Below are 22,381 nucleotides of genomic sequence, written 5' to 3'. Positions count from 1 at the left end.
CACACACACACACACACAAAACTTCTTGAAATTTATTTGTCCATACGCTAACCAATTTTTCCTCTTTTCACTGTGCTCTCTCTTCCCACACCTGGGTTCGATTCCCGGCGGGGTCAGGGATTTTCTCTGCCTCGTGATGACTGGGTGTTGTGTGATGCCCTTAGGTTAGTTAGGTTTAAGTAGTTCTAAGTTCTAGGGGACTGATGACCACAGATGTTAAGTCCCGTAGTGCTCAGAGCCATTTGAACCATTTTTCACTGTGCTGGTCTGCTGCTTAGCTGTGTTTGGCAAGTATGCATCAATATTTAATTTAAAACAATCAAAATGTTTGAAATATGAAATCTATTTCTAATTCTCCTTACTTACAGATTTAATACATCTTAGAACAGTTGGGTAAGAGTATAAAATGTTGCTTTCCAGTTTAAAACATGTTTTTAATGGATGAAAGACTTCTATTAATGTAATAAAAATGAAATAGTTTTGTGATATACATATCTGCTCATAAAATTTGAAATATTAATAAAATACAGGCATCATATGAACAGTATTAATGAAACCAATGGAAGCACTAGGATAGTCAATAATGATAACAATAACAATAATAATAATAATAATAATAATAATAAGTGATTGTAAAATATACAACAGCATCAGAGATAGTAACTGGTCATTAAAAGAAACTCATTTCTTTCCTAGATTTACATCACTGGCAACTCAAATTGAAACAAATTTTTGCAAGGTACAATCTTATAATGATGGAATTAGTTTGAGAACTCCCATAGATGTCAAATATTACACCCTAGTTTCTAAAATAAGCTCAGTAGCAATTTAATAAACATACTTATGAATACATCCTGTAATCATACAAAAAATGAGTTGTGTGACAAGAAATATAATTCTACATGTAATTTACTTTGTATCAGCAGAGAAACTAATGTAACAATGAAAAATGTGACCAAAAACAGCAAAGTGGTATCTGTTGCTAGGTGTACAGATTTTTACTTTTTGTAACTCATACCAGTAAATGAGTTATTGTTAATTACTTAAGCTCAACAATCATTTCAGTAAGGTACTGGCATGCTGCTTAATATTACAGCAGCCTCATGTTTTGGCCTAACATTTAACATATACAGGCAGAGAGAAAATTTATGACTGTTCTTATAAATAGTTTATTACAATAAATGCAAAACATTGTATGAACATTATGAAGTGGGATAAAGATCAAACCACTGGCCTAAAAAGAAAATGCAAACTACCATACTGCCCCATGATGATATTAAATAAATAGCCACAGCTGTGTAATTTAGTTCATGTGAATTAAACCATACTGGCAGACTACATACAATAAAACAGTATCTGTAGCAAATAATTATAGTTACAACAGGCAAATTATTGGATCTCTTCACTCACAATAAACCTCAGTCGATTTCTCACAGTAAACCTCAGTCAATTCCCTTTCCTGTACATAAACTGACTTAGTAGACTGCTAATACTATGATCACAGTATCAGAAAAGCACTGCAACTCACTGACTTTGTCACAAACTAGAACAAAACACTGATAAGTGATGTCATGAACCAGATTTCATCAGTAGAGTGCAATTTGGCAAAAATCAAAGGGAAATATTAATGGAAAAGTAGGGAAATGAATATTCTAGAAAACAATTTTCTGTGCATGATTGCTAAATTTTAACAGTGATCGCACATGTAAAAATGAAAGTTATTAGCAATTTGCTATCAGTAAAGGTGAGGAAAAAAAGGCAGCAAATGATTGAAAGTTACCAGGGTTTGTTTGGTTTGTAATGAATCTGTAAATTCCAAATGATCATATGAACACATTGTACGAGCTGTAGATTGTGGCAAAACTGCTTTCCCTCATTTCTCTGTGCTAATTAAAAAGTCATTTTAATTTTTTGTGAAAGTTAATAAAAAGGCTACAGAAATATATGGGTTATCAATAACTTATTTTGTTTTAAATCACTGATGATCTGTCTCCGAATTAAATCTCCACTGAAGAATTATACACCAACAGAAGATAATGGTCACAAATGCACCATCTGACAATGACTGAACAAAACTGCATAATAAAATATATACTAATCACACACAACACACACAGTTTACAACAGAAGTGGTAACTATGGGAGCACCTCAAACAATATTCAGAAACCATGTACGAACATTATGTCATGGAGAGTTTTTCATCAAATAAAATACAAACTGAACATATAGCACATGGGCTGCAGAAGGAAACTGAGTGCTAACACGTAGCACCAATTTGAAGTCTACCTGAAAGCCACTGAAAGAATAAAGAAATGAAAAAGGTCCCCCAGAAAGTTAAAGATGGTAGAAAACTGCAAATAGGATAATTATGTAGACAAATATATTATAAAATATTTATGATGCAACATACATAGAATTTGTTCCTGAACGCTGTACAAGCACATATGGGAAATGCTATTAACCACTCTCATAACTAGAAGACTATATACAGTTTAAGCAGGTTTCTTTACATGAAAATAAATGTTTAATTAATTATCTTCTAGCTGTTGTTGGCACTTCATTCAGGGAACATCTGCAGATCCAGACATCTATCCACATGCCGTTCCAGAGCTTGAAGTACAAAGAAACTCATGTTGCACTTTGGGCAATGGTACAGGTCGTTCACCTGTCTTTCCTACAAAGGAAACAAATGCTTATTAATCAGAATTCTTCATTTATTGCCTCACCAATAAATTTAAAAATTTCTTAGGAGTTGCTATAATGTGTAAGGATGTTTCAACAGGAAGAGAAGGTTTTAAATTATTTCAAACTGCTGCAGATATCAAAAACTACCCAACACCATTAAGTATGCTGATGAACATGTTCAACAGCTCAAACAACCATCTATATGTTGCAACAAATGACACAGACAGTGTTTTTGTTTGTTCAAATATAAATAACAACAACAACTCAAGAGAAGTAATTTTGTATGCACTCTAGAAACAGTGACTTCATTGTTCACGCATAAAAACCATTCCAATATTGTTTCAGGAAATATCTGACTACTTATACAAAGTTTGCGAGAGACATAAAGAATTTATTAATGACGTAGTCATTCTCACATGTAAGGTGAATATGTCAAAGTTAACGAAGTTATGTTTGTATGAAAAATTTATGAGTGTGGAATTTCTTAATAAATGGTACAACATGTTGTCAAGGAAATAGAAAACTTCCAGCCTATGAAGCTGAAGCAATTGACATACTTATTATAGGGGAGTAGTCAAACTAGAACTGAAGTTGTGCTGAACATGGAACTGCAATTTTTAAGGAACTACTAGTTCTTCATACAAATTAACAGGTCACTGTTAAGGTGCTACAACAACAGAATCCATTGGAGACAAAATTTCTGCAGGTAACAAAGACACAAAGAAAACTTATGAGAGGTGAATTTGTGTAAAAAATGATCATTTTTCCATCTTCATTTCAGACAGACAAGTGCAAAAACAATACCTGGAACTTTTCATTTAACTTTTGTTCTTGACCTTGTGTGTGTGTGTGTGTGTGTGTGTGTGTGTGTGTGTGTGTGTGTGTGCGCGCTCTGAAAGAAGACACTATCCAAAAGCTAAACTGCAAGTTTCAAAACTTGTTTACATACATGCCTACCATACAATTCCTTAACAATATAGTGAGTATTTATCTTAAAATCTTTCCGTGCATTTCAGCTGAAACCCTATTAAGTTCCTAACAATACTGCTCTTCAAGTCCCTCTTTATCCATTCACAATACATCACCTACAACATCCACCAGTTTCTCTTTGCTGATCTTGTCTTAATTTCCGTAATTCTTCTTTCCTTTACTTTAATAATACAAATTCTCACACAGCTAAACTGTCAAATAATTTACAGGTCCAGCCTAGTTCTGTGAAATCATTTATTATTTGATTAACGTCTCTCTCTCTCTGTGTGTGTGTGTGTGTGTGTGTGTGTGTGTGTGTGTGTGTTTTACCAGCAGATTTTATTGTTTACTTACATGTGCTTTGTTGTTGTTGTGGTCTTCAGTCCTGAGACTGGTTTGATGCAGCTCTCCATGCTACTCTATCCTGTGCAAGCTTCTTCATCTCCCAGTACCTACTGCAACCTACATCCTTCTGAATCTGATTAGTGTATTCATCTCTTGGTCTCCCTCTACGATTTTTACCCTCCACGCTGCCCTCCAATGCTAAATTTGTGTTGATGCCTCAAAACGTGTCCTACCAACCGATCCCTTCTTCTAGTCAATTTGTGCCACAAACTTCTCTTCTCCCCAATCCTATTCAATACCTCCTCATTAGTTACGTGATCTACCCACCTTATCTTCAGCATTCTTCTGTAGCACCACATTTCGTAAGCTTCTAATCTCTTCTTGTCCAAACTAGTTATCGTCCATGTTTCACTTCCATACATGGCTACACTCCATACAAAAACTTTCAGAAACAACTTCCTGACACTTAAATCTATACTCGATGTTAACAAATTTCTCTTCTTCAGAAACTATTTCCTTGCCATTGCCAGTCTACATTTTATATCCACTCTACTTCGACCATCATCAGTTATTTTACTTCCTAAATAGCAAAACTCCTTTACTACTTTAAGTGTCTCATTTTCTAATCTCTCAGCATCACCCGATTTAATTTGACTACATTCCATTATCCTCGTTTTGCTTTTGTTGATGTTCATGTTACATCCTCGTTTCAAGACACTGTCCATTCCGTTCAACTGCTCTTCCAAGTCCTTTGCTGTCTCTGACAGAATTACAATGTCATCGGCGAACCTCAAAGTTTTTACTTCTTCTCCATGAATTTTAATACCTACTCCGAATTTTTCTTTTGCTTCCTTTACTGCTTGCTCAATATACAGATTGAATAACATCGGGGAGAGGCTACAACCCTGTCTCACTCGTTTCCCAACCACTGCTTCCCTTTCATGCCCCGCGACTCTTATAACTGCCATCTGGTTTCTGTACAAATTGTAAATAGCCTTTCGCTCCCTGTATTTTACCCCTACAACCTTCAGAATTTGAAATAGAGTATTCCAGTTAACATTGTCAAAAGCTTTCTCTAAGTCTACAAATGCTAGAAACGTTGGTTTGCCTTTCCTTAACCTTTCTTCTGAGATAAGTCGTAAGGTTAGTATTGCCTCACGTGTTCCAACATTTCTACGGAATCCAAACTGATCTTCCCCGAGGTCTGCTTCTACCAGTTTTTCCATTCATCTGTAAAGAATTCGCATTAGTGTTTTGCAGCTGTGACTTATTAAACTGATAGTTCGGTAATTTTCACATCTGTCAACACCTGCTTTCTTTGGGATTGGAATTATTATATTCTTCTTGAAGTCTGAGGGTATTTCGCCTGTCTCATACATCTTGCTCACCAGATGGTAGAGTTTTGTCATGACTGGCTCTCCCAAGGCCATCAGTAGTTCTAATGGAATGTTGTCTACTCCCGGGGCCTTATTTCGACTCAGGTCTTTCAGTGCTCTGTCAAACTCTTCACGCAGTATCTTATCTCCCATTTCGTCTTCATCTACATCCTCTTCCATTTCCATAATATTGTCCTCAAGCACATCGCCCTTGTATAAACCCTCTATATACTCCTTCCACCTTTATGCTTTCCCTTCTTTGCTTAGAACTGGATTTCCATCTGAGTTCTTGATATTCATACAAGTGGTTCTCTTCTCTCCAAAGGTCTCTTTAATTTTCCTGTAGGCAGTATCTATCTTACCCCTAGTGAGACAAGCCTCTACATCCTTACATTTGTCCTCTAGCCATCCCTGCTTAGCCATTTTGCACTTCCTGTCGATCTCATTTTTGAGACGTTTGTATTCCTTTTTGCCTGCTTCATTTACTGCATTTTTATATTTTCTCCTTTCATCAATTAAATTCAATATTTCTTCTGTTACCCAAGGATTTCTATTAGCCCTCGTCTTTTTACCTACTTGATCGTCTGCTGCCTTCACTACTTCATCACTCAGAGCTACCCATTCTTCTTCTACTGTATTTCTTTCCCCCATTCCTGTCAATTGTTCCCTTATGCTCTCCCTAAAACTCTGTACAACCTCTGGCTCTTTCAGTTTATCCAGGTCCCAACTCCTTAAATTCCCACCTTTTTGCAGTTTCTTCAGTTTCAATCTGCATATCATAACCAATAGATTGTGGTCAGAATCCACATCTGCCCCTGGAAATGTCTTACAATTTAAAACCTGGTTCCTAAATCTTTGTCTTACCATTATATAATCTATCTGATACCTTTTAGTATCTCCAGGATTCTTCCAGGTATACAACCTTCTTTTATGATTCTTGAACCAAGTGTTAGCTATGATTAAGTCATGCTCTGTGCAAAATTCTACAAGGCGGCTTCCTCTTTCATTTCTTCCCCCCCAATCCATATTCTCCTACTATGTTTCCTTCTCTCCCTTTTCCTACTGACAAATTCCAGTCACCCATGACTATTAAATTTTCGTCTCCCTTCACTACCTGAATAATTTCTTTTATCTCGTCATACATTTCATCTATTTCTTCATCATCTGCAGAGCTAGTTGGCATATAAACTTTTACTACTGTAGTAGGCATGGGCTTTGTGTCTATCTTGGCCACAATAATGCGTTCACTATGCTGTTTGTAGTAGCTAACCTGCACTCCTATTTGTTTATTCATTATTAAACCTACTCCTGCAATACCCCTATTTGATTTTGTATTTATAACCCTGTATTCACCTGACCAAAAGTCTTGTTCCTCCTGCCACCGAACTTCACTAATTCCCACTATATCTAACATGTGCTATGTGAGAAACAAAATTTAAGAACTCTTTACAAATGATTGGGAGTTTGAGTTGTCAATCTCCAGCCTACTTTACAATGAACAAAATGTCTCTTTTAACAAACCATTCTCACTTCACTGGCCATACTAATAAGTGACAGCGTCAATGTTGTCTAATGCACTACTATAGGTAGATGCTTCCTTTTTTTTTATATATTTATTTATTGTTCCGTGGGACCAAATTAAGGAGAAGTCTCCATGGTCATGTAACGAGTCAATACATGAAATTATAACACGATAGTAGAAACAGATAAAATGAAATATAAGAAACATATTCAGGCAACAAGTCGTAAGTTTAAATAAAGAAAATCAACAATGTAACACTGGAATTTGCTTAATTTTTCAGCTCTTCCAGGAGCTCCTCCACAGAATAGAAGAAGTGAGCCAGTTTAGACTTAAAAAGTGTTTGGGCTACTGCTAAGATTTTTGAGTTCTTGTGGTAGCTTACTGAAAATGGATGCAGCAGAATACTACACTCCTTTCTGGACAAGAAAGTCATATTTTTTTCGAGGGGGGATTTCTTCACTGTATATCTGTAAGACACATGAGATTTCTCTTAAGTCTAACTCACACTGCCTAGTATTAACTGAGTGAAAGCTGCTAACTCTTGGGAATAAGCTAATATTGCTAACAACAAAAGACATTAAAGAAAATATATACTGTGAGCCCATTTTTGAGCCAAAAATACCCTTTATGAATCAGAAGAATTACCCCAAAAAATAATACCATACAACATAAGCATATGAAAATATGTGAAGTAGACTACTTTTCATGATGAACTGTCACTTATTTCAGTTACTGTTCTAATGGTAAATAAAAATTTCTAATGGTAAATAAAAATTTCACAGTTATAATTACTTTTAGTACATGAAACAGTATAGCATGAGTTACAAAAACTAAGAAAAAGTACTTTGGACCATGCCTATAATCGGTAAACATAGATCACAATTTATCCTCCACAACAAGCTAAACAATCTCTCAATTCTAAATGCCACGTGCCACCAGCTAGACCACACCTTTCATCAAATATCTTTTCTTTGTATAACAATATTTTCACTACAATGCATAATGAACCATTTCTCATATGAGATCCAAACAAATTATTTTAAATGCATCAAGATGATAACTTGAAATTTTGTAGCGAGTACACCAGAACATTATGATCTGTACTGCTAAAATAAAATTTGAATAACAAGTTCAGGTTTCTCTCATTTGAATGTTTTTCTGTCTGTTGCATACAAATTTATCATAATGTTTCTTACCTCAGTTTGTCAGGTTAAGACAAGTTTCCACATGAAGTTCTAAATGATCCAACCTTGGAAATTGCCTATTGCAGTTTGGACAGTCATATTTTTTTCGAGGGGGGATTTCTTCATTGTATATCTGTAAGACACATGAGATTTCTCTTAAGTCTAACTCACACTGCAGAAAAATCGAGAGAGTGAAAAATGCACCCGGGAATTAAACAGTGATATCAATCGTGACTGACATTTACACAGCACACACAAGAATATGGTGACAGAGTAGCACTTCAAACTACACGAAGTGCCCATTATTTCATTACAAACAGATATTGGCAAGTTTGTAATGGACCATGGAAGGAACCAGTGAGGGCATGATTAAGGAATCAGATGTGGAAGGCAACTCAAGGAAATTGCACCGATAAGACAGGCTGGTTATGCTGCTGGAAGATAAAAAAAAGTCTCTTGGGGCAATAGGTATTGTAGAGCAAACCCTGGACAAATAGCACTGCGTGGGTGCGAGTGCTCAGGCTGCACTCCAGCATAGCACTCTGAGTGCAGCGGTGAATGGAGCTGAGGAGTGGGAGGAAAAATAAGATTACAGCTGGATGCTGCTACAGTAAGACAGTCCCTGATCACATGCCAAGCAGTTTCCTAGTTAACATCAAGAAACACAGCACACTTGAAATCTTCCCCCTGCTGTTGTTCCTCATTTTTCATTTTGAGTCTGTTGATCCATATCATGTGTATGTAGTGAAAGCCCAAATTAATCAATATTTTATTCAGACCCTATCACATGCAAATGCATTATTCAGATGATACTTTTCAGTATGTTGATTACAGTGTTGATTTAGTTTCACTGTGAACCACTGTGATTAAAATGAATGAACAACTGAAATTACCATAATGGCATGCAATTGTAGATTTTGAGTGAGAAAAAGTTGTTTTGGGGATATAGACACATATCATTAGAAAGCTATAACTTCTGACTTCACAGTAACATATTTCAATTTTAAGTAAACTAATCAACTTAAAAGATAATAAGTATCAAAATTCAGACATGCCCAATATTACTTTTGCTTTTTGAGCCATTACACCTGTTTAATTCCCACTCTTGACATTACACACTAATTGCCCAGGATTGAATGACAGACATCATTAATCAATTATGCATAAATTATCATCATTTAAAATACAGCAACTGTACTTGTAAATTTGAGGTTGGTTTATCCTGGTGAAAAGGCAAGAAAAAATGTGTATTTCGCAAATAACTCTCATTACTTCTTCACAGAGTCTCCTTTGAGGGATATACACTAAGTCCAGCGATTCTCCGACTTTCTCATTCCATTGGAAAAATAGGTTCTGTCAAACTCTGCAAAATACTCACTGACTGCCAATCACTTCATCATTTGATGAAAATTTCTTCGTAGCAAGCCAAAGTTTCAAGTCAGGGAACAGGAAGATGTCACCTAGAACTAAGTCTTGTAAATAGGGTGGATGAGGAACCGACTGAAAGCCCAATTCACACACTTTCGCTATTGTTATTGCTGATTTTTGGGATGGTGCACTATCCTGATGACAGAGCACTTTTTTTGCGTGCCAACCTTGGTCTTTTTTCAGCCAACGCAAGTTTCAAAAAATCCAACAATGAAGTATATTAGGGTTCAGTTATGGTTCTGCTTTTTTCCAAGTAATCAGTGAGGATTATTCCTTGGGAATCCCGAAGAACAGTGGCCATCACCTTACCAGAAGATGAAAAAATGGTCCTTGCCTTCTTCGTTACACTTTCACCAGCCTTTGTCCATTGTTTGACTGCCATTTTGATTCTGGTGTGTAATGATGGATCCAGGTTTCATCAGCAGTCACAAATTGCCACAAAAAGTCTTGTAGACTGCAATTATGCTGAAATGTTGTGCCGGATGCACTTTTGGTCAACTGTAGGCAATTGCGGCACCCACTTTGTACACAGTTTCTTCACAGCCAATTCTCCATGCAGGATACTACGCACTCATTCAGTCATCTCCCGAACTTTTATTCAATGGTCTTCCATTATCATACCATGGATTTTGTCAATGGTTTCCTTTGTGGTGACCACAATTAGACAGCTGGAGCGTGCTTCATCTCCGGTGCTTGTCCTATCATGTTTACATTCATTAATCTAAAAGTAAATTGCTGCAGAGTATGCACGAACTTCATCCAATAATGAAATGTTAGGAGCTTCACCCATTGGATACTAAAATCTTAAATAAGACGATAGTTCTGAAGTGAAGGAGGAAATTAATATTAAACAGGTGTTATATGAAGTAGTTAAGAGGTACAAGAAACGTGTGGGGTTGATAACATTACATCACTATTAGAACAGCTTATGGGTAGTTAAAGGTAGGGATGGACACAAATAATAGTGATCTCAAAAAGGACAATAAAAGTGACATTGGTAATCTAGATTTAAAACTGCACAAAACTAACAAAGAAGTTAGTGCAGTTAGTATCAACATTAATAATTTGGGCAAAAAGATCAATTCAGTAAACTTTAGTTTAGAAAAAAGTTACAAAAATATGGCAAAACTTTGGCTTCCAAATGAGATGCTTCTGAAAATGACATGATATACAAAGGAATTTAAATGAAAAACAACTGTAATAAAAAGATGGAAGTTGATGTTAATTCTGGCCATGTTGAAGTTGCAGAGGTAGATCAAACCTGTTTTAATATCAATAATTATGATACGACTCCCCTAGCAGAGTGAAAAGATACCTCTGATGTTCAGAATCTGAGGATAGTTCAGAAAACTGTTGATGCAGATGCTCTTACCTCTGTACAAATTGAAACAACATGTATACCTGTATTAAATAAAACTGTTGGCAAAGCCAATGGCATTATTATTGAGGAAAGTAAAAATTGTGTAAAATAAATGAAATGCAATTAGTAAAGTTGAGATGAAGGATATTCCAGCAAGGAATGAAACATCTGGAATGACTGGCAACATGAATAAGGCTTTGTTAACTTACCAGTAGAGCTATGTCCAAAATTTTTGAAGTTGGCAATGAAGTGAACTGTTTGAAGAAAGCTGTTTCTAACGTAAATGTGCAGGAGATAATTTTCAATGTGAATACGATGCTCAATGACGTGTTATTTGAAAACTTGTAACGTTCAAAGATTTTGTACTTACTTGCAATGAGCTGCCAAATGTTTCAAAAATTAAATATTCGATTTCACTTAAAACAGCAAAATTAGATGGAGGAGCAGGGGGTCCAAGTCACTGAGAATCCATGAATAGGTAGAGGGCTCACTGAACTTCCATGAACACAGTACTAGGTGAGTTCTGTGGGTAGATTTCATTTTTCCTTTCTTTATCTGTCCCGTTCTTAGATTGCAAGGAAAAAATAATCATCATCCACTATTTTCAATTCTAAGGTGTATAAAATATTCAGGTCTGTAACTGTATTTTTCTATACGCCAATAAGAGGATGGAAGTATATGCTCTGTCTACCAAACTCATGACAAATGTCTTATACAGTTTTGGATTTTATAATGATGAAATATTTGTAAATAATTACAAAATCTTTTCCAATTCAATGATTTGTAAAATTCAGAATGCATTAAACAATATGAAAGTTATACAGCAGCAGTAGGTGAAAAAATGCAGAGCAACAATACACACAGTTTCATTCATATAAATGTCTGAGGCTAAATTTAAAGTTATGTGTTTAAATTAAAACAAAAGTAAAATCCATTTGCTGTAGTAATGTGCCATATTGACCTTCAAGTCAAAGTAAAAAAAGCCAAATAACTTGAGTTATACGATCCTTAATAATTTTCATGCAGGGACATATTTATAAATAGATACTTTCACGCTAGATTGGAGAAAAGTAAGTGGTTTTAAAGTAAAATAGTATCCTCACCTGGAACACTAAAATATAGTAAATAAGTTTTTGTCTGTTTGTAAGGAGACATAAAGGTTCGTTAATTATGTAGTGACTTTATTGCTGTAGAGAGGTGTTTATTAGAATAATTTTTTGTAAGAGAAGACAAAGCAGGAATTTTTGGAAATACCATTTTGTTATCTGGATGATCTGCACGGGTCATAGTCCGAAATTAATCAAGAAAAAAGAAAGAAAGAACAAAATTGCAACTCTGACTGGTTTTCCATCATACTGAAATGGGTTTTTGTTGCGATAATATGCCTATATGATCTGTGACAACACTGAAGTAGTATACGTAACCCATAGTACTACACGTAATACATTATCTGTAACAGATAATCACATACTATTTTTCGTGAAATATATTGATTAACCGATTCATGAAGTAAAAACTTATGTGTATATGTTTCTCTTTGAATGATACCAAGTAATAATGCTTTAAAACTTTAAAACAAGTATATTGGTAACTAACCAGTTTCGATAAATGAAACAAATATGTGAAATTTTGATAGGAATAATCAACAGGGAGTTCTTAATTTTTTGGAATAATCAAGTAAAAATTGAGAAGTACAGAAATTATGGCTTTGGTTCAAGAGACTTCAGTGATTGAGATACATACTGAGTGACTGACACACACGCACACAATTTTGAGTCTATTTATCCATATCATGTATATGTAGTGTACGCCAAAATCTATTAAAAAGTTATTCATACCATGATGACAGATGGAGTTTTATGCTTCTCACTGCGTGACTTGATCCAAATGAGTAAAAACTCGCATCGAATGGAGACACCAACTTTACTACATGACTGTTGATACTGATGCAGAGATGTTAGTGTGATGAGTGTGGTACGCAGGCTCATTACATAAAAGTTAGAACGGTAATGGCTAGCCATATAGTAAAAAATTTTGGGTGGGGTGGGTTATCTAAAGACTTGTGTACGAATATTTTTGGATTTTGGAAAATATACATTTATGAAACAGTTATGGTTGAAGTTCACTACAGCTGAGGAGCTATAGGTTCAGGCAATAATTTAGTTTACATTACGAGTAGCTAGTTAGTAAGTTATGAATGGTTCAGTAATATTGTGTGTGTCAACGCTGGGAATTACCTAGGGAAGTACAGTTGCCATATTTGAAATTATGATAATATAAGCAAACTTATTAGAAGTGTAACTGATTAGTGACGGGTTTCATTCAGTCCAGGGCAACCAAAGTATAATGTCACGCTTGGAACTTACAAAGGTATAATGGCTCAAAAAGCAAAAGTAACATTGGTTGCATCTGAATTTCACTACTTGTTATCTTTTATGTTAATTAGTTTCCTGAAAATTAAAATATGTTAATATGAAGTCTAAAGTCAAGCTTTGTAATAGCATGTCTCAATACTTCAAAAACCACAAACTAGCTCGATCAAAGATACCATTACATGCTGTTATGATAAGTTCAAATGGCTGCTACTTTTAATCCATACATTTCCCAGAAAAACTAAACAAATCACTGTAATCAGCAATCTGAAAATTATCATCTGAATAAAGAATTTTCTTGTCCGTTAAAATAATTGATATAATGGAGGTGGTTGTCCGTGAACTACATTTGGTGATACATACTGAGATATCAGTATTATGGAAAGGCTAGTTGCTACTCAACTTATAGCGGAGATGCTGAGTCACAGATGACTGTCACAAAATGAGATTTCGGCCAACAAGGCATGTGTCAAAAATGGACACCGCGCGTGCGCACATACACACACATGCACAAGCACGCACGCACTCACTCACCCACAGTCTCTGGCAGCTGAAACTGTGAAGAGACTGTTCTCGCGAGCATGCGTGCTTGCACTTGTGTGTGTGTGTGTGTGTGTGTGTGTGTGTGTGTGTGTGTGTGTGTATTTTTGACAAAAGGCCTTGTTAGCCGAAAGTTCATTTTGTGATAGTCTTTTAGTTGTGCTTATCTGCAACTCAGCATCTCCGCCATATGGTGAGTAGCAGCTATCCTTTTCATAATATTGTTACATTCTATCCTGGATTTTCCATTGTTGGAATGAGACATATATTTAAGGAATTCTTGGCTGATGTCAAAAGCACATATGCTGATGTTCTATATCACTCCAAAGTTAGGTGGTTAACTTGCAGACAAGTCCTGAAGAGGTTCCTTAATTTGCAGAAAGATGTCACAACATACCTGATGAGGAGTGAAAAAGAGGGCAAGTGGATCTGTATCTTTGTTGGACTGCTGACTTCACTTTTATGATCTACACCACTATTTCTCTCTCAATGTAAGGGCAGAACCACTACATAACATATGGCAGACGAAGCTGACGTTTCTAAAGAAAAAATTAAACCTATGAAAAAACCATGCAATTATTCCTGCACTCAAGGCAGTAAACTGTAGACAGACATGATTAATTCTGTTTCAGTAACTGAAACACTTATCGAAGCTACTCCAACACCTTGCACGAATGAAGACTTATTTCGATTTATTTGTCAAACTGTTCTCAGCTTGCACACAGTGTAGCATCCAGTTCAATGAGCTGTTTTTCCAGTTCAGGAAAGAAGACTTATATAAAATGTTACCTCATGAGCAATACCCTACACTGCACAAGCAAGCTGCTGAAGTTTTTCAATGTTATGTTCAACATGTGTGTGCAGTTTTTCTTTTTTTTCCTTTTTTCTGAAACTGACATAGCCTAGCCAATATTAATGTTTAACAGATTTTAATCTCCATACCTCTGTGCACTTAGCTCTATCACAAATCATAGTTCCAGATACATCACATACTGTAAAATTGAAATGTGTACAAATTTGTTAACATTAAAACCTACAATTAAGTGTCTGTACATGAAGAATTTCCTAAAGAGGCAATGAAGTTCTGCTTATCATATTAACACTACGTTATATAGTTATTTAATTAAATAATAAACTTATTGACATGCTGAATAATCGAGTCTTCTGCCGATTGTTCACATTGTTCTCGCACGATATTTCAATGGTGTGACTCGCTTTCTTCTACATGCGCTCCCTAAGACTGTTTCTTGAGTAGATCGGGACCCATATTTATACCTGGATGCTGCTAGGCACCCTGCTTTTGGTCCTCACTACGTCAGGCACTCTGTTTACCTTCAACACCCGCCAGGGGCAGGCTGTCCTCTCTTGCTGATAGTGCTCCAATCGCCATCCGCACCTACTCTGTCCATCCTCTGGTATCACGCCTGTTGTCTGATGCTCTGTTTCACGTCCGCACTGCACCCAGCATTCTGTCCGCCAACTGCAGCTGCCTTGGCCATCCTCCGGTCGTCTTGGGCGTTGTGTGTGAAGCCTATCCATGTTGGGGCAGGCATTCTGTGTTGTACTTTTCATCGAGCATTCCACAAGCTTTCGTCTCCTCTGTGAGAACAGTCAGGTTCCGAGTCCTACATCTGCTACTGTTCGGCATGTTTTGTGACATATCACCTATGGTCTGGACTGCTTTGTCTGGTGCTCTGTCCAAGGGTTGTTTTCTTAGTCTGCACTCCCATTGCTATTTTTCATGGAATCTTGATGTTGCCACCACTGGGTTTTAAACAGCTCAAGTGCTGGATTCCAGGCAGCAATTAGCTGGCATCCAGTGTCACAGCTGATGAGATTCTCCATGACTGGTCTCAATAGATTCTTTTATGACACTGTTACAATATCTCGTGGTCTGTGTCACAATCTTTGTGTCATTGTAGTTCATTGAGTGACTGAGTTCTAGGCAATGCTCTGCTACTGACGATTTGATTGGCTGTCTAAGTCTGGTGTGCCTCTGGTGTTCTTTAAACCTAACATCTACTGTCCTGGTGGTATAGTCGACGTGTGACATCCCACACTGGCACTGCATGTTGTAAATACCTGGCTTCCGCAGCACCTTTACATTCCCCAGCATTGCCCCAATTTTAGTAGGTAGGCAAAATATGCTTCTGATGTTGTGTTTCAAGAGAATTCTGCTGATTTTGGCAGAGATGGGTCCAGCATATCTGCCATAAGCTATTTTGTTATTTAATGCTCATAAAATTTGATGAGGAAACATGTAAATGGCATTTTCAGCTGAGCTACTCTTCTAAAATCAAAACTGTGATATATTGAGGATATTATTGATACTCACAAGGGAAACTCCCCATCATACCCCCTGCAGTTTTGGTGGTAAGAGGGTGCAGTGGACAGCCTGCCAAAAACTGAACAGAGATCAAGTGTAAAAACAGAAAGAAAGTGTACTGAACTGTGAAAAAAGCCAAAAAGTGAACAGTTCAAGCACAAGAAGTGCAACATAGAGTAGGAAAGAAGAGCAATGGTGTTGTGAATAAGTGGTCGTGGTGTTGGACTGCAAAGCAGACAAGCTGTAGTCCAAACTCCTTTATGTTTTTTCCTTCTTCACTGTGCGCTGTATTCAGATTTGTTTTTGTGTCATGGTGTAACATCCATTTGCAACAGCGAGTTGTAAGGAAGGGACCTATAATCAAATTTGATCCTGCACAACTACTTTATTAGCAAACAAAAGGAAGTGGCTTTCAAATGGGAACCACAAACATTTTATGACTAGGCGAGAAGTCATCCGAATTGTCCACCAGAAAACATGTCTGACGCATCATGCCCCTAACTTGTACACCTGGTGTTGGAGATACCTCCTTGCCTGATTTGGGTGTTCCTGTGAATGTGAACACTTCCAACGAAATGATGAAAACATGATAGTTTGTCACATAAGCCGCAACAAATGAATGCAACAGTTTTACAATAACACAGTTTCTCTGTGCTCTGTCAAAACATACGTTTTTAACATTTTTGAAGTTGCATTCCGTTTTGAAAGTCTTGACTCTTGAATTCATTTGTTGTAATATAGTTCACACCCGTTTATTTGTTGTTTTCATTTCTGTGAGACACCTATCTGGTATCTCGACTGCTCACACTGTTCATCACATTTACTTGTGACGGAAATGTATTCTTACTACACGACTCATATTCTATAATCAATGTATAGTATGAAACCTACCAAAACTACAGAAAGAGAATAAACGTTTCAATGATGAGACACACAGTTCATAATTGTGTGTGTGTGGGGGGGGGGGGGGAGGGAGGGGGAGGGGTTTCAAACACAGCTCTTGGACCATTCACTGTTTCTATTTTTCTTTTTTTCATTGTCCAGTACACCTTCATCCCGTTTTCATGCTTGATCTGTGTTCAGTTTTTGACAGGCTATCCACAGGGCCATCTTACCACTGAATCTGAAGGGGTGCGATGTGGAACCTCTCTCGTCAGGTGGGATTATTTTCTCGAAAACTTTGGAAAATGACGTCTGTACTGAAACAGGTCAGTGGTTATTGACATCTCTCCTTTCACCTTTGTTACAGAGCGGTTTAACAATGGCATACTTCAATCTCTCTGGAAAAATGCCTTGAATTAGTGACGCATTACAAATTTCAGATAAGATGGGACTTGTTTATTATATGGGAATAAATCTTTAGGACTATGTTGGGAACTCCATTAAATCCAGATGGCCTTTTATTTTTGAGAGAATATATTGTTTTTTTTCAATATCAGAAGGAAAAGTTGGTGATACATTCATATGATTAAATTTTATTGCTTTTTTCAATGTGACTTCTCTCAAGCTGCTTGTGCCTACATTTTCTAGTAAATTTAAGAAGTTTTTATTAAACATGTCTGCCAGCTGGTCATTTATAGCCCTTCCAGTTAATTCAATAGTGATGTTATCCTGTTCTGTGGCCTGTTGCCCTACTCCTCATTTCACTGCATTCCATACAACCTTAAGCATGTTGTCAGAATTACTGTCATGAAATCTGTGTATTCCTTGATTTCTTAATTTTTCTTAGACATTTGCAGTAGCTTTTGCACTGTGCAACTACTGCAGAATCTTCACTTGTTCTTGCCAACACATACATTTTCCTTTTTCTTTCAGAAAATATTTTGAACCTCCGGTGATCCATGGTTTTTTACATGGCTGTCTACTGTCCTCTATGACTGGCACATGTGGAAAGCTATTTTCAAGTAATTTATGAATTTATCATGGAACAGATTAAATTTTATGTCAATATTTGATTCATTATAAATTTCATACCAGATCATTTCTAGTAAACTATACTTAAAAACATTTGTTCTGGAGCCATGAATTATTCTATTTCCACTGAGGAGTACACTGTAAGGCCTTATCTTATTTACCCTAACTAACTGTGCATCATGACCAGAGAGAGCATCTGTTACTGGGTACATACACTTATTTTCTTGCTTTGAGCTTCATCAAATCAACTTCTTCATTTGTTCTCCCTTTTTTCTTCCTACCTTTCCTTTTCCCCTTGAAATCTTTGTTCATGTGATTTTAATTAATTTTGTGTATTAATTCTGATTTAATTTCTTTTGTTTTAACATTATATTTTTTCATCCACATTGCACTCATTATTTCTATTCCTGATTTTGCTTGAATTTCATTTTACTTTTAATCCCTTCTTTGTTTACATCTTTATCTGCATTATTCCGTCCACAGTGAAATAGAAATTTAGGCTATGTTTTAAATGTTTGTATTATGATCACCGTCCAAAAAATACACATTGTGCAAGGAAAAATACATTTTTGACACCACTGCACAGTCAATATATATAGATCCTTTGGCTTTTGTTTTTTTTTTTTTTTTGCCAACAGACTGGCATTTTCAAAATATTTAAATATTATAATAAATATATATAATTAAATTCACATATATTTTGAGTTCATTGAGTTCAGACTTCAAGAAGAATATAATAATTCCAATTCCAAAGAAAGCAGGTGTTGACAGATGTGAGAATTACCGGACAATCAGTTTAATAAGCCACAGCTGCAAAATACTAACACGAATTCTTTACAGACGAATGGAAAAACTAGTAGAAGCCGACCTCGGGGAAGATCAGTTTGGATTCCGTAGAAATGTTGGAACACGTGAGGCAATACTGACCTTACGACTTATCTTAGAAGAAAGATTAAGGAAAGGCAAACCTACGTTTCTAGCATTTGTAGACTTAGAGAAAGCTTTTGACAATGTTGACTGGAATACTCTCTTTCAAATTCTAAAGGTGGCAGGGGTAAAATACAGGGAGCGAAAGGCTATTTACAATTTGTACAGAAACCAGATGGCAGTTATAAGAGTCGAGGGGCATGAAAGGGAAGCAGTGGTTGGGAAGGGAGTAAGACAGGGTTGTAGCCTCTCCCCGATGTTATTCAATCTGTATATTGAGCAAGCAGTAAAGGAAACAAAAGAAAAATTCGGAGTAGGTATTAAAATCCATGGAGAAGAAATAAAAACTTTGAGGTTCGCCGATGACATTGTAATTCTGTCAGAGACAGCAAAGGACTTGGAAGAGCAGTTGAACGGAATGGACAGTGTCTTGAAAGGAGGGTATAAGATGAACATCAACAAAAGCAAAACGAGGATAATGGAATGTAGTCGAATTAAGTCGGGTGATGTTGAAGGTATTAGATTAGGAAATGAGACACTTAAAGTAGTAAAGGAGTTTTGCTATTTGGGGAGCAAAATAACTGATGATGGTCGAAGTAGAGAGGATATAAAATGTAGACTGGCAATGGCAAGGAAAGCGTTTCTGAAGAAGAGAAATTTGTTAACATCGAGTATAGATTTAAGTGTCAGGAAGTCTTTTCTGAAAGTATTTGTATGGAGTGTAGCCATGTATGGAAGTGAAACATGGACGATAAATAGTTTGGACAAGAAGAGAATAGAAGCTTTCGAAATGTGGTGCTACAGAAGAATGCTGAAGATTAGATGGGTAGATCACATAACTAATGAGGAGGTACTGAATAGGATTGGGGAGAAGAGGAGTTTGTGGCACAACTTGACCAGAAGAAGGGATCGGTTGGTAGGACATGTTCTGAGGCATCAAGGGATCACCAATTTAGTATTGGAGGGCAGCGTGGAGGGTAAAAATCGTAGGGGGAGACCAAGAGATGCATACACTAAGCAGATTCAGAAGGATGTAGGTTGCAGTAGGTACTGGGAGATGAAGAAGTTTGCACAGGATAGAGTAGCATGGAGAGCTGCATCAAACCAGTCTCAGGACTGAAGACCACAACAACAACAACATATTTTGAGTGGGAAAAGAATGATAAAAAGAAAAAGTGAGATTCATATGATGATTAAAGTGAAGTGACAAGGGAATACAAATAAAAAATTGCATTTAAACCCGTTAACTGAATAAAAATGATGATCAAAGTCATTTTGATAAAGATTTAAAAATAAAAAAGTATACAAAAGCCAACCCTATCCATAACACCACAAAAGCAGCCTATCAATTAATACTTTTTAATGCAACTGAGCATCAAGTAAAATCTCAAATTTTTTTTCATCTATTACTCAAAGACAAGGGCCCACCAGGATGGAAGGCTGCAGTGTGCGATTCCTGGGATTTTCGCCTACATCAACATACAGATGCTTTGAAAAAGTCTGTCCCACAGCTGGATTCCTCTCCTTGTGAGATCAAAATGTTGGTTCAAGTAAGATTTCTTCCTACCACAATTCTTTATAAAATCTACATTGAAATCACTGAAGACTATTAACTGCTTTCTGCTGTCTGGCAGATGGCACAGTACAAAAATGGGAAGTCCACAATGAAATAACAAAAAATGAAAAGGATATACTACTACTCACCACATAAAGATGCTGTCAAATCAAGGACAGCTACAATGAAAAAGACTGCTAAACATTTAAGCTTTCGACAAAAAAGGTCCCTCTCCTGAAATAGAAAGCACAAACACACATATACTCACACAAGCATAACTCACACACACATGGCCACTGTCTCCAAACACTGTGGCCTGACTGATGACTGTGCATGCGTGTCACATGCACAGTAGTCTATTGGAGTAAGGAGGGATAGGGCCAGGAGAGGGAGGGTAGCAGGGTAGGGATGGGGGAAAAAGTTGTGCTGTCTGTGGGAGCATGCAGGAACATAGTGGGAACAGAACAGGTTTCTGGATGCAGAATTGGTAAGGTGTGTCAGGGTGATGAAGGGGTGGGGGTAAGGGTGGGGTGTGGGGCAGAAAAGGGAGATGAGATAAGTAGAAAAGCGGAAAAGAAAAGACTAGTGGGTACGTTGATGGAATGAAGATGTGTATAATGCTGGAATGGGAGCAGAGAATGTAATAGGTAGGTGGAGTACAGGGACTATAGTTCAATTCTTTTATCTTGGCGGTTCGCACATGCCCACCCAGACACGGGAGATTGCTGTGTTGCCAGTTGTACGCGCCAAGAGAAGCAGCGCCATAGTATATAGTTCGCAAACTTACATTAAGGGGGAGCACGCAGTTTATGAAATAAAGCGACCACGGCAACATTAACCCTTTCGCTGCTACAGACACGTGAACCCTGCATTCCACGATGTGCGCGATTTTGTCATCATTGCACTGCGCGCCTGTGCAGACACATGGTGTTTCGACTGCTTTGACACACTTTATCATTCGATTTCACAAAAACTATTTGGCCCAAAAATTTTATTTTTTCACATCTTCTTGACTGATACCTTCCCCCATAAATGACTTAATTTTGTTTCGAAGTTCAACACAGTTATTGTGCAGCATTAGATGTAGTAAACCACTGCACAAAATTTTGAAGGGTTTGCAGAGGTAAAAGTCCATAGCGTATACTTTCCGTATGGTCGATTTTAGTAGCCACTAGAAATTTCAAAAAATTACATTCAAACGAATAAAATTCATGAAGTAATACACTTTGATATTGTTTTTAAATAAAGAAAATATTAAGCACCAAACAAGGTTTGAACTCAGAACCTTCCGCTTAGCAGTCATACACTTTAACCATTATGCTATCGCAGCTCGTCGATCAATACACCTCCCAGAGGACTTTAAAATATCACGCAAAATACCAACAAACACTGTTGGTATCACTATGAATTACTCACGTTTCGTCAAAGTACAATAGGAAATAAACAATTGCCACTGTTCTTTATTGCGAAAAATCGATTAGTGAAAATAATACAAATACCTTTCCTTGCTATCGCCTGAATTAGGAGGCTTATTGCTTGCTTGGTTTAATTAATTAATAGAATATGAAGCAATTGGTATAAAGAATGCTTTTTCCAAACTTTCTATAAAAGAAAGTCTGCTATCAAGACACTGCTTTCGTTCAATTACTTTATTTATGATTGAAAATTTCTAAAACTGAAGACACTCGTCCGTGCTCTGGATTGCAGTCGAGCTCTGGCAACGTCGTTCTTTGTTCATTGGCTGACTGTGTTTTGTGACGTCAGATGCGCAGAATGAACCTAAACTCGGCCGCCGTCATAAATGACGTGCACTTTAGTGAAGATTGAGGCCAAGAGTTTATGGGAACAAAGGGCGTGTTGTAGGGAGGGTTCCCACC

The 22,381-nt window shown here is 36.8% G+C and overlaps 1 protein-coding gene across 2 annotated transcripts in view; it reads right to left on the bottom strand.

The window, feature by feature from the left end:
• Window positions 1-325: 325 nt before the first annotated feature.
• Window positions 326-22,381, bottom strand: part of LOC126262202 (optineurin) — a 125,613-nt gene continuing 103,557 nt past the window's right edge. Inside the window, exons 12-13 of one of the 2 annotated variants that reach the window (XM_049958621.1) lie at window positions 8,095-8,215; window positions 2,538-2,675 (exon numbers count right to left, since the gene is read on the bottom strand). In XM_049958621.1, the coding sequence (XP_049814578.1) occupies window positions 8,096-8,215 (120 nt within the window). In that variant the 3' untranslated portion in view covers window positions 2,538-2,675; window position 8,095. Of the gene's footprint in view, window positions 2,676-8,094; window positions 8,216-22,381 lie in introns of both variants that reach the window. The other variant, XM_049958622.1, reaches the window with a different exon arrangement.

Source organism: Schistocerca nitens, chromosome 6 (assembly GCF_023898315.1).
Source record: "Schistocerca nitens isolate TAMUIC-IGC-003100 chromosome 6, iqSchNite1.1, whole genome shotgun sequence".
NCBI classification, from domain to species: Eukaryota; Metazoa; Arthropoda; class Insecta; order Orthoptera; family Acrididae; genus Schistocerca; species Schistocerca nitens.
Note: the sequence above shows the minus strand (reverse complement) of the source record. Positions and strands in the feature narration are given on the sequence as shown.